General features: G+C 44.5%; 1 protein-coding gene across 3 annotated transcripts in view; it reads left to right on the plus strand.

Moving 5' to 3' along the window:
* Positions 1 to 12,788, plus strand: part of NIPAL3 (NIPA like domain containing 3) — a 55,130-nt gene that overhangs the window by 3,200 nt on the left and 39,142 nt on the right. For 2 of the 3 annotated variants that reach the window (XM_003891336.4, XM_009201815.2), the window contains exon 2: positions 233 to 581. The exons of the other annotated variant lie outside the window; for it this stretch is intronic. In XM_003891336.4, coding sequence (XP_003891385.1) covers positions 489 to 581 — 93 coding nt within the window. In that variant the 5' untranslated portion in view covers positions 233 to 488. The remainder of the gene's footprint in view (positions 1 to 232; positions 582 to 12,788) is intronic. 3 annotated transcript variants of the gene reach the window in all.

Here is a 12,788-nt window from a genome sequence, read left to right on the forward strand (position 1 = left end):
AAGAGCCAGAGAGAAAGCTTTTGAGATAGATGAGTCAGGTTTGTATTAAGGGGAGGACAAAGGCATGATAGAACTTGTTTTTAACTGCTAGAATTGAATTTTGCAGAATTTTTTTAATGGACTCACTTGTCATGGCCAGTTATGTTTTATCTGAATGGTATTCTCAGGTAACAAAGCTGGGCTCAGTGTTTCCTTGTCCATGCATTTTTAATGTTCCTCTCCACCACCCTAGAGCACCGCAAGAACTGGAAAACATGCCCCTCTCTGTCTGCTGGGAGAGCCACGGAGATTGGCACTTCTCTAAGTGAAGCTGAGGAGAAGGCTGTAAATCAGCCAAAAGAGCCCTGAAGCATTCTTTTGGCATGAGGAAGTGATGGCTGCTGGAGGGAAGTGAACACCACAAGGAGAGATGGCATCTGGCCTGGACCCCGCCTAGCAGCAGCTCCACCTCCTGAGCCCGGCCCAGCGGGATGCACCACTAGACCACCATGGACGGAGCCCACAGCGCAGCCCTGCAGCTACAGCAGCTGCCTCCCACAAGTAGCGCCAGCGCCCTGAGCGAGACTTCCTTCTCCTACAAGGCAAGGGCTTTTTTGGGGTTTGGGAATTTGTATTTTCCTAACAGGAAAGTTACACAGTGCTCTGCATTGGCTAACAGATATATATGGGGTCTGTATGCCTGTCACTGGCAGAAACAGGCAGGCCCTTCACACAGACAAGGGAATGTGTAATCAAAAGAAAAGAGATGGGCCGGGAGCGGCGGCTCACGCCTGTAATCCTAGCACTTTGGGAGGTGGGTGGGTCACGAGGTCAAGAGATCGAGACCATTCTGGCCAGCATGGTGAAACCCCATCTCTACTAAAAACACGAAGATTAGCTGGGCGTGGTGGCACCCGCCTGTAGTCCCAGCTACTCTGGAGGCTGAGGCAGGAGAATCCGCTTGAACCCTGGAGGTGGAGGTTGCAGTGAGCTGAGATGGTGCCATTGTAATCCAGCCTGGCAACAGAGTGAGACTCCATGTCAAAAAGGAAAAAAAAAAAAAAAAAAAAAAGAGATGCTCATTAAAATACGTAAAAATAGGGAGGCAGAGATACACCATAAAAGGTATGGAATAAAAGGAATGCATTCCCACTTAGTAGATTTTATTTTTTAAAAAATCACCTACTCTGGACCAGTTGTGGTGGCTCGTACCTGTAATTCCAGCACGTTGGGAGGCCAAGGTGGGAGGATCTCTTGAGGCCAGAAGTTTGAAACCAGCCTGGGCAACATAGTGAGACCCCATCTGTACAGAAAAATTGAAAATTAGCCAGGTGTGGTGGCATGCGCCTGAAATCCTAACTACTCAAGAGGCTGAGACGAGAGGATAATTTGAGCCTAAGAGTAGTTTGAGGGTGCTGTGAGCTATGATTGCACCACTGCACTCTAGCCTGGGTGACAGAGCAAGACCCTGTTGCCAAAAAAAAAAAGAAAATTATATATATATGTATATATATATACACACACACACACACACATACATGTATGTATGTATATCACCTCCATTATTTGGAGATAATTTTCATCCATATTTCAGTATAGATCCTTGTTTTTTTCTAGTATTATAAATTTGGGGTCACATTGCACATAAAGTTTTGTATCTTGGTTGTTTAACTTGACCTTGCTTGTGGAATATTTCCCCATGTCATCGAGTAGTGACTGAAAGCATACTTTTTGAATGATTGCCCAATAATCTGTTGAGCTGCTGTGTCAAAATTTGCTGGACAGATCCTCATTGCTGGATATTCAGGCTGTCTCTAATCTGGAGTGGCTGTAAACTGTGAACATCCTGGAGTGTAAACCTCTGTGCTGATCTCTCATCCTTTCCTTAGATATAGTCATATAGGTACAATGAATAGGCAGAAGGGAATGAACCTTTTTTAAAAAGGGGGTTTTAATGTCAGATTTCAGTGTTTCTAAACACCTATCAATGCAGCATCCAATGACTTGGATTTATTGAAAATTATTTTTTTAAAGATCAGAGAGGCCGGGTGTGGTGCCTTAATACCTGTAACTTCAACACTTTGGGAAGCCAAGATGGGTGGATGGCTTGACCTCGGGAGTTCAAGACCAGCCTGGGCAAACATGATGAAACCCTGTCTCTACCAAAAATGCAAAAAATTAGCCAGGTGTGGTAGTGCACACCTGTGGTCCCAGCTACTCAGGAGACTGAGTTGGGAGGATCACTTGAGCCAGGGAGGAAGAGATTGCAATGAGCCAAGATTGCACCACTGCACTCCAGCCTGGGTGACAGAGTGAGACCCCACCTCAAACAAAAAAAAAAAAAAGAAAGAAAGAAAACAAGATCAGTGACTGCTAATACCCTAGAGCTAAAGGAGACTTTAGAGATCATCTCATCAAACCTCTCATTTGATGGATTGGAACAGTGAGGCTGGGAGGTGAGAAGTGACGTACTTAAGATCCTATAGCAAGTTGAGAGGAAGAGCTAGAACTTCCTCTAGCTCTTCATTATTTTAGATAATAATGATGATCATAATAACAATGACTAATATTTATTGAGCATTTATTCTATCCCAGGTACTGTGCTGAGTTCATCACATGCCTTTCCTTGGGTAATCTTCACACTAGCACTACACAGTAGGTCCAGGTTTCCTCCTCTGTAGAATAGTAGCTGCCTCCTGGTGGTGGTGAGGATAAAATGAATTTATTCACGTGAAGCCCTTAGGCAGTGACCCACACATAACAGTCAACATTTGTCAAGTGCTAGTGCTAGCTGTTACCATCTTTATCCCCACTTTAGAGACAAGGAAACTGAGACACAGAGAAGTTCAGTAATGGCCCTGACTGGCACAACTAGTAAGTTGTGCAACCAGAATTGAAACCCGAGTCAGACCGGCTGCAGAACCCATGCTCCTAACTGCAGCACTGCTCTGACTCCCCAGTGTCCTGACTCCTACTGCTGCCACCACATCCCAGCGTGCCCAAGGAGGGGACTCTGCAGGTCATTAAAGGGCTTTTGCCATTTTAATTCCATCTGACCAGCCAGGTGGAATATGTATGGAAATTATGAACATTTGTCTGGAAGTAGACTCGTTCTAGAGCAAAGATTGACTCTGACATTCTCAGCAGACTCTACCTCACCAAGCAGACCAGTTTCAGAGCCAAGATAGCATGATTGTTTCAGTGTTGGCATCTCACCCGTTGATCTTCTTTCCATGAAAGCCTGTTGTTTCCCCTTCCTGTGCAGCTGCTGTATTCACCTAGGGCTCTGTTGGGAAGAGTATCAGACTGAGAACTGGGAGACCTGAGTTCTTGGCCCAGTTCTGTCATCTCTGGCTGTGTGATCTCGGGCAAGTGTCATCCCTTCGCTATGCCTGTTTCTGTCTCTGTAAAATGAAGAGGTAGAGTTCATAGATGGTCCCCAATCCTGCCTAACCACCTAAAACACCCGGGGAGCTCAAAAATATGCAGATTTCTAGGCCTCAGACTCATCTCTCTGCCTTCACCCTTTTACCCCCTCATCTCCACTCCCCTGCAAATTGTGGTTTTGCATAGCTAGGCTAGAAACCCAGAACGTGCATTTTGTAAAACCTCTTCAGGTGAATCCGATAATCAGCCAGGTGTGGGAATTTCTGGACCGCATGATCTACTAAGCTGCTTCCTGCACCAACTCCATCATCCTGAGAAATCAGGATCTCAGGCCACCATGTCTTAGCACTGATATTCAAAGTGAGCAAAACAGTCTTCTCAAGTAGGCATTGTTACTGTTTGCATCTTTGGAGGTGTCCACGTGCTTCACAGAGCATTATGCAAAATGGAGCAGGGTTTCAAGTCCAAAAACACTTTTTCTAACTAACCTTTTTATCGACGTATGGTATGCATACAGAAAAATATACAAATCATAAGCTCTAGATGTTAAATTTTAATGAAAAGGGAGCATACATGTTACTGACGCCCAAATCAAGAAACAGAACATTACTAGTACCCAAAAGTCTCCTTGTGCCCCTGCTAATCACTCCCCTCGCCGCAGGGGTAATCACCCTCTCTTCAAGTCAGAAAACGCATTGATGGTGGCACAGTCTTGACTTCAGAGGAAATTCAGGAGCTGCTGGTCAGCTTGAGTGAATACTGCCTTACATATTGAAGGTGCTGAGTGCTTTCATTCTGTGAAGGAACCAGAACATTCCATTCTGCTTTCGATATTCAGAGTCTACACCATTTCTAATGTAATGATAGAAGCTGTTATCTTGAGTTTTCCCTGGGCCTTAATTTGTGGACATGACAGAGTGACTCCATGTATGGCTAATGCCATTGAAGAAGATTTTTGTTGCTTACGTTTCCTAAAAGAAGGAGGCGCATCGTGCTGCAGAGGGCCACACGGGACACACCAAGGTCAGTTGGTTAGAAGCGGAGGGCATGTAGGGAAAGCTTAGATCAGAGCCTTTATTGTGTTTCTCTGTGGGAAAGGCACGGCAGGACGGGGCGAACAGTTTAGGACTGGCTGAGGTGAAGAACTCTGGGTTGTCTGGTATGTAGCCCTGGGTTGATTTAGAGCAGGGGAAATATTGACCTGGGGTGTGAGGGTTTAATAAAGGAGAAGTTTGCAGCTCTGGAATGGTTAGTTAGCATATGAGAGGCATGCTCCTTAGAATATAAAAAATCAGTTAATACAATTGGCCCTGTGATGAATGGATGCCAAATGGACAAATATAAGAATCTGAGAAAACTCAGAGCACTTTCCCTGATGAGATTTCTAGTAAGTTTCCATTTTAATCACAAAATCAATTTAGTTGCCTAGTATGGAATATCTTCCTGCCAGAGCAAAGATGAATAATTCATGATGACTCTACCAAGGATGTATGAATTGAGGTGAGGGACAGGCATGGTTGTGATGATGATCGAGCTGACTGAAGTACTGGGTGGGGTAAAGAGAAGAGGACCTGGATCCAAATCCCCACTCTGTTCCTTCTTAGCTAAGTGACCTTGGGTGTATGGTGCAACACTGCAGAGCTCCTGTTATCTCATCTGTAGAATGTTGGTTTTCATCCTTCCCTCCCAACAGCTGTGTGAATCAATGAAAAAGCACCTAACGCAGTGTCTGACCATGTACTAGGCATGTAGGAAGCCTGTGACTCCGAAATGCCACGGGGTTTCCAAGAGGAACAGATGAAGGTACACAGAGTAGAGGCGAAGGTGTGGTTAATTCTGCGTGGGGATGGGGAGAGGGGTTTTGAGGGAAAGCTGTCTCCTTTCTCGATTTTGTTAAGGCTATTTTGATTGCAAGGAGTAAAAACCCATTTCAGAGAAGCTGAGACAAAAGGGAAAATTATTATAAGGCTAACAGGGTAGCTCCTGAAACCCTGTGGCAGAAGAGGCAGTGGGGCTTGGAAGGTGCTGGAACTCATGCCTCCCCTTCAAAAGAGGGAAGACCTGAGTGGCCAGCTTGGGTAAGGTATCTACCTGGTCCAGTTGGTGATGGCCAAGGAGTGCCACTCAGCTGATGCCACCTGGCAAACATGGTTTCTGAGGCTCTACCATTACAGGCAGGTCTCAGAAAAGTGGTCATGTGGGCTGGGCAGGCTGCTCACAACTCATCTCTTACCTTTGGGAGGAGGAAAATATTGAGAGACAAGTCTTAAGTCCAGCTTGATGGGTGGGATGAAGTTAGGAGCAAGCTGTTTGTCCTTGAGTTGCAGCCCTGCCCTCTGCCCTGCCCATCAGGGTATAAATTTTGGTTGTTGGGGAGGGCACTCTGCTACAGGAAGCCCCAAGGCTGAGCTGCCCAGGAAGCAGCTCCCAGCAGGATATTGACACTGTGGAAGCTTTACCTCAGCCTGGAAAAGTCAGGCCTCTATTCTTCTATTGAGCGAGTAGACATTTCATCTGAGCACCTACTCTCTCCAGCTTGTGCTGGGTGGGGCGGGAACTATGTAGATAAAGTTTCCAACCCACAGCCCAGGACAGCCTTGCATGCAGCCCAACACAAATTAATAAACTTTCTTAAAACATTATGAGACTTTTTGCGATTTTTTTTTTTTTTTAGCTCATCAGCGGCTATCATTAGTGTTAGCATATTTTATGTGTTACCCAAGACAGTTCTTCTTCCATCGTGGCCCAGAGAAGCCAAAAGATTGGACACCTGATATAGATCATCGAGACAGATTGTCCCTGGTTATAGTCTAAGAGGGAGGTGAGGAAGATACATTTTCACAAGTGTCTACTCCCAAGACAGAATTCGACCCAAAATTACAGACAACAGAGTGTTAAGAGCATGGCCTTTGGAATCAGAGGCTTGGCTTCAAACCCTGGCTCTATTACCTTTCTTCTTATTTTTCTGGGAGACAGAGTCTCCTGTGTGGCCCAGGCTGAGTGCACAGTGATTATAGCTCTCTGCACCAGCTCTGTTACTTTCTAGCATTATAACTTGGGGAAAATCATGTAACCCCTCTGTGGGTAAGTTTTACACCCGCCCTCTAGGGTAGTTATGAGAATGAGTGGAATTTACGGATGAGCAAACTGAAGCTGCCTGCACCACTCCCTGCTTCTGCCTTTGGAAAATCCTACCCAGCCTTCCAGCGCAAGTATCACCTTTTCATCCATGAAACCTCTGTCAGTCTTCCTGGCAATAAAATATAGGTCCTTTAGCCACCCTTTCATAACCAATTAGCAATGACTATTGTAATCATCATAATAAAAGCAGCTAACATTATTTACTTATAGGACAGGAACTGTGCTAATCCTCACAAAATCTCTCATGAGATAGGTACTGTTATAACCCCATTTTACCTGTGAAGAAACTGGCACAGAGAGGTTAATTAACTTGCCCATGGCCACACAGTCAATGGGTAGCATAGCTGGGGTGAGTAGCTTTGCCCTTACCTCACGTCTTTTGCCAGTAACCCTCCCCATTGAGAGACTGTAGCACGGGTAGAGTGGCCATGGTCTTGGTTTGTGCCTCATGCCTGTGTATGTTAATAGAGCCCCCTTTCATTCTCAGAGTCTTCCTGTTTTTTTGTGTTTTTTTTGTTTTTTTTTTTTTGAGATGCAGTTTCAGTCTGTTGCCTAGGCTGGAGTGCAGTGGCGTGATCTTGGCTCACTGCAACCTCCACCTTCCGGGATCAAGTGATTCTCATGCCTCAGCCTCCTGAGTAGCTGGGATTACAGGCGTGTGCCACTACGCCCAGCTAATTTTTATATTGTTGGTAGAGACGAGGTTTCACCATGTTGACCAGGCTGGTCTTGAACTCCTGACCTCAGGTGATCCAAGGAGTCTCCCTATTTGGAAGGCATATAGTTACCCTAAATATAAGGCTCCTGGTAGTTGGGAGGCCTCATACTTCCTCACCCCTAAAATACTGGGACCAGAGCGGTGTGGGGAGACCCTGACAGTCGCTTATTCCGTGACTTTGGCCGAGTCTTGGGCTTTCTTGGGTAACAGATCTCCACCGGGAGCAGCTCCTGAGATATTTGCCTGCCTTCTTCCCTCTCTTCCACCTCAGTTGACACTGTCTATTCTACTCTGCCTTGTCAACTTGATAAACAGTTGGGAACCTGATTGGGTGTTGCCTCAGAAGAATCAACCTGATCTGGCAGTGCCCAAGCCTGGGGCCGCCCAAGACAGTTCTCACCCCTGCCTCTCAGCTGGGAACCATATGTTCCACTTTGCGCCGTGTCTTTGCTTAAGGGACAAAGTCACTGATTCCAAGGTGGAATATCCCTGTTCTGGGTTAACCGTGCACGTGTACTTGTGAACGCTCCACCTCTAAAATAACCCCAATGAAGACATACAGCGTGGTTCCTCAGCAAAAAGAGGAGCAGAATAGGTTGAGAAGGCTGCCAGTGGGGTCCAGAGGTGGGAGCTGGCCAGGCACTACCCATTCCCTCCCTGCAGCAGAACTGGGCACCCACATTTGTGGTTTCCAACCTGAGTGCTGGAGGAAGGGCTTGCTGGTGGGAGTCATTTTTGCTTTCCATTGCCCTATGTCAGGCACTGCAGGGCGTCTCGTAGGTGTGAGTACAAGCCATGTAACCCAGGGCTGGTGGCAACTTCTTGGCCTGTCCTTGAATGCTCATAAAATTGGACCCGTCATCACTTCGCAAGGGTTTGGGGGCGTAATTAATGTTGATGAAACCCTTTGAAACGCTTAGGTGGAGTTATATTAGGCTATTGCTAATCATGTCTGTCTCTAACTGGTTATTACATGTGGACATTCACATGTTATTGGAAATGGCTTTTAAAAGAAACCTCAGCCACCTGTGTCCTTAGTGGAAATGCAGCACTGATAAGATTATGGTTTTTTTCCTAATTGACTGTGCCACCTTTGAAGGACACTTCATAGAACACAATGGAGACAGTCTGGAGAAGTAATTATCATCAAGAGGCTGGAAGTCAGGCTTAGATGCTAAAAATAGGATTCATAGTAACACCCATCACATAGCGTTGTTTGTGGCCCTAAGAGGAGGGTGCACAGAAAGGGCTTAGCACACCATGTGCTCCATCAATACCAACCTTTATTATCATACTAACTGTTGGGGATCAGAAAACCATACCTGAAAAAGAAAGCCTCAGAAGCAAAAGTTCCTCTCTGACCTTCTCTTGCTCTCCTTTCTCTGGCCCCTCTTCTCCACCAGGCTAGCCATAGAAACTACAGTCCCTCTTCCCCAAGGCAGGTCATAGAAACCAGAATCCCTGCAGGCACTGAGGTGACTCATGCTTGTAATCCCAGAACTTTGGAAGGCTGAGGCGCCCTTTGAGCCCAGGAGTTCGAGACCAGCCTGGGCAACATGGTGAAACGCCGTCTCTACTAAAAATACAAAAATTAGCTGGGTGTAATGGCATGCACCTGTAGTCCCAGCTACTCAGGAGGCTGAGGTAGGAGTATGGCTTGATCCCTGGAGATGGAGGTTGCAGTGAGCTGAGATCACATCACTGCATTCCAGCCTCATTCCATCCTGGGTGACAGAGTGAGACCCTGTCTTAAAAAGAAAGAGAGAGAGAGAGAGAGAGAGACAGACACCAGAACTTCCCTTCCGCAAAGCCAGCTATACAACCTAAAATATTACTCTAATTTTCTTCCACTTTTCTTTGTAAAAATTGGCCATAAGGAAATTATCAGACCTACTTTATCTGATCATAGGTCAGAAGACCCCCATTCCAGAGAGGATCCTGCCTCATATAAGGAGGGAATGCTGCCCAGAGAGGCCAAGAAGAATCTCAACAGACAGACCTGGCTGGGTTCCCCACTCAGTCTATCAGCATTGTATCAGGCCCCTTTGTCCAATCATATTTCTACACAGCCATCCATACTAAAAATGACAGCTTCTCTTCTGTCTTTGGGTCTTCACTCTGAAGGCTCCCATGTCACATAAAATAATGATCAAATCAATGTATATGCCATTTCTCCTATTAATCTGCCTTTCATCAGTTGATTTTCAGCGAACCTTCCGAGGGCAATGGGGAAGTCTTCCCTTGGCCCCTACATAACCTTTTAGCCTCCAGTGTTTTTGCTGCCTAGATGGGTTCACCCTTGTGAGGTTTATAGTTTTCACTTCTGGGTCCCACCCTTCCCTGCCCCACTCCCTGACTTGTCTCTGTGGCCACAGTGGCCTCCCTCGGCCCTTCTGCAGCTCTGCACTTCCACCAGTAGTGAGTTATTAACACATTCTCAGACTAACACCTTCACAGACTAAATCCTTGTGGATTTAGTCAACCATTCATCCAAGGCCATCTCATCTTGTTCCCTTGCGGTAAAAATAAAATAGCTACCAGTTATAGGTAGCTTTTGAAACTAATATGAAACTACCATCTTTATGCATCAAAAATGGTTGAGTATTGGCCGGGCTTGGTGGCTCATGCCTGTAATCCCGGCACTTTGGGAGGCCGAGGCAGGCAGATCACCTGAGGTCAGGAGTTCGAGACCAGCCTGGCCAACATGGAGAAACCCCATCTCTACTAAAAATGCAAAAAAAATTAGCTGAGCATGGTGGCACATGCCTGTAGTCCCAGCTACTCAGGAGTCTGAGGCAGGAGAATGGATTGAACCGTTTTTGCCAAATGTAAACATTGGTATTTTTTAAAACTGTTAGATACTCTTAACTGAAGCCCTTGGTATAAAGACCATTCAGTACCCACTATCAGCCTTCTGAAAAATATATAAGCTGTTCTTTAAGTGTTGAAAATTTTACATCATTCCCTTTTCTCCTTGAATTTGTATTTCCATTCTATTTCCCTCAGAATTTTATTCCAAAATTGTGTATTTTAATACTTGAAAGTTTTGTGGACTCCTCCCATACTTCCATTAAAAGGAAAACTTTGGACAAATGAAATTTAACAGAGTTATTTGAGCTAAGAATAATTCATGAATCAGACAGGCACTCAGAACCAGAAGAGGTTCAGAGAACTCTGCTTTAGTGGCCTGAGCAGCAGGCTTTTATAGGTTGAGTGCAGAAGCAAAGCAAAGAAATGGCTTGATTGGCTACAGATAGGTGCTTGCCTTATTTGGGTCTGATTGGAGGAAAGTCCCTAGTTAGAGGTTAGTTGATGCTTTGATTGGTTATGCTTAAGTTTCATTTTACTGGTTACATTGAAATTCAGTTTGCTTACATAGGAACCCAAGGCCCTACAGCTGTCTCAGTCTGATGGCCTCCCAGTGAAAAATTTTTCATACTTCTCTATAAGAAAGATGTAGAATAGGTAGTGAAATTTCATTTATTAAAATTTCCTTGATATGAGGTTCATAAGTGTTGATTTGATCAGAGGAGTTTTTTATTGGTATGATTGAAAGCTGTTAATGCAATATAAAGTTTTACAATGATTATTAAGCAATAAAAACAGTGTATTAGAAACGAATATCTGAATGAGAAGAACGAGGCTTTCTTTAAAAATTAATTTCTGTATTCAAGATAAATATTACTGATTGCTAGAATGAGGTAGAGTTTAGCATCCATTCTATTGCAAGTTTTGGTTCCCATAGCAAAAGTGCTAAGAACTTTATTCACATTAGTATAAGTACCTGGAATGGAAGGAGTGTTGGTATAGCAGTATCACTAAATTCTTTTTTTTTTTTCTTTTTTTTTGAGACAGAGTCTCACTCTTGTTGCCCAGGCTGGAGTGCAGTGGCACGATCTTGGCTCATTGCAACCTCCGCCTCCCAGGTTCAAGTGATTCTCCTGCCTCAGCCTCCCAAGTAGCTAGGATTACAGGTGCCAGCCATCACACCTGGCTAATTTTTGTATTTTTGCTAGAGATGGGGTTTCACCATGTTGGCCAGGCTGGTCCTGAACTCCTGACCTCAAGTGATCCACCCACCTCGGCCTCCCAAAGTGCTGGGATTACAGGCATGAGCCACCACGCTAGGCTCCAGTATCACTAAATTCTTTAAAGTCTTTCCAAGTTACATGCTAAAAATCACGTTATGATAAACTATTTTCATCAGCTGACAATATGATTAGAGCCACCTTCATTTTTGTTCAAAGCAAAGTACTAGATGCACCTAATTTACAACAAGATTTGTTTTGCTTTCACAATTTCTGTGAAGTTTACCAAAAGGGCTTATCAATTATGCCTGTAACTTTTTTCACCTAAAGACACCTTGTGTTAACCTGATATATCTAGAACAGGTCAGGGTAATTGAAATATTATTTTTACTATACCTTTGCTTATGCTGTACTTTAATGCACATATATTTTTACATTTATTATGTAGTATAGTATATACGTATTTGTACATATATTTCAAGTATAAATGATTTTATTTTATAACAAACTTTGAATATATTTTTGTCAAAGCTTAGAGCAGCAAATTTAGCTCATTCAATCTATGTAACAGATCTGGAATGTAACCTAATTAACAAAGCTAGTCCTTATTGTCCAAACATCAGTCAAACCAGACTCTGGCTTAGGAATATTCCAACAAGGGCCAAACTATCCCATTCCAGTGTCATGCCTTAACAGGAATATGGATGACAGAAGGAAGAAAAGTCATTCTTGGAATGGGTGTTACAGCATCTTGATTATCACCAAAGAAACGTGGGAAACAAAATTTCAGAATTCCCCTTGATTTCCTGGTGGTTTTACAACTTGGCAATGTACCAGAGTCAGATTCTAAGGTAAACGAAGGACAAGCCTCTCTTTGATCAAATGGGAAAAAGCTGCAGTGAAGGGTGAAATGAGAAAGCGGAACATAACGAAAAGCTAGCAAAGAACGTGGAGGGACATGAAGATAGGCGATCAAGTCCCTTAAAACTGTCAGCATCACCTCGTGGAAGAAAATCTCTGGCCCCAGTCCACAGAAGATGGCCTTCTGGTCCTTGCAACCCTGATTTCTATTTTATTCCTTTTTTTTATTTTATGACCTCTGAGGGTTCAAGTGAAATGATTTCTCTTTTAGAAACATAGTCCTAATAGCATCACTCAGAGCCTCCCTGTCCTCTCTAAGCCCAGGTCCAGGTCCAATGTCTTGGAATAGGGCTTCTCTGGTTTCTTTCCATCTTCCCTGGACCCCTTTTAAAACTGGATTAAAGGGGGTTCCCTTTAATCAGTTCCCCATCCCATTTTTCCCTGAGTCTTTTCCCCTTACACCAGCCATCTTTCTTTCCCTCAAAAGTACTTGCTTGTTCCCACCTCAGGAGCTTCCTATGCGTTGTGGAATGGCTTTCTCCACCCCACCCCACCCCCACCACTCCAGGTCTTCAGGCCTCCCTTCAGAAATCATTCTTCAGGGATGCCTTTCTTGACCATCCCCCAATACACACACTAGATCAGGTCCCTGTCATGTAGAGTACCCCGTGCCT

This window comes from Papio anubis, chromosome 1 (genome assembly GCF_008728515.1).
Source record: "Papio anubis isolate 15944 chromosome 1, Panubis1.0, whole genome shotgun sequence".
Classification (NCBI taxonomy): Eukaryota; Metazoa; Chordata; class Mammalia; order Primates; family Cercopithecidae; genus Papio; species Papio anubis.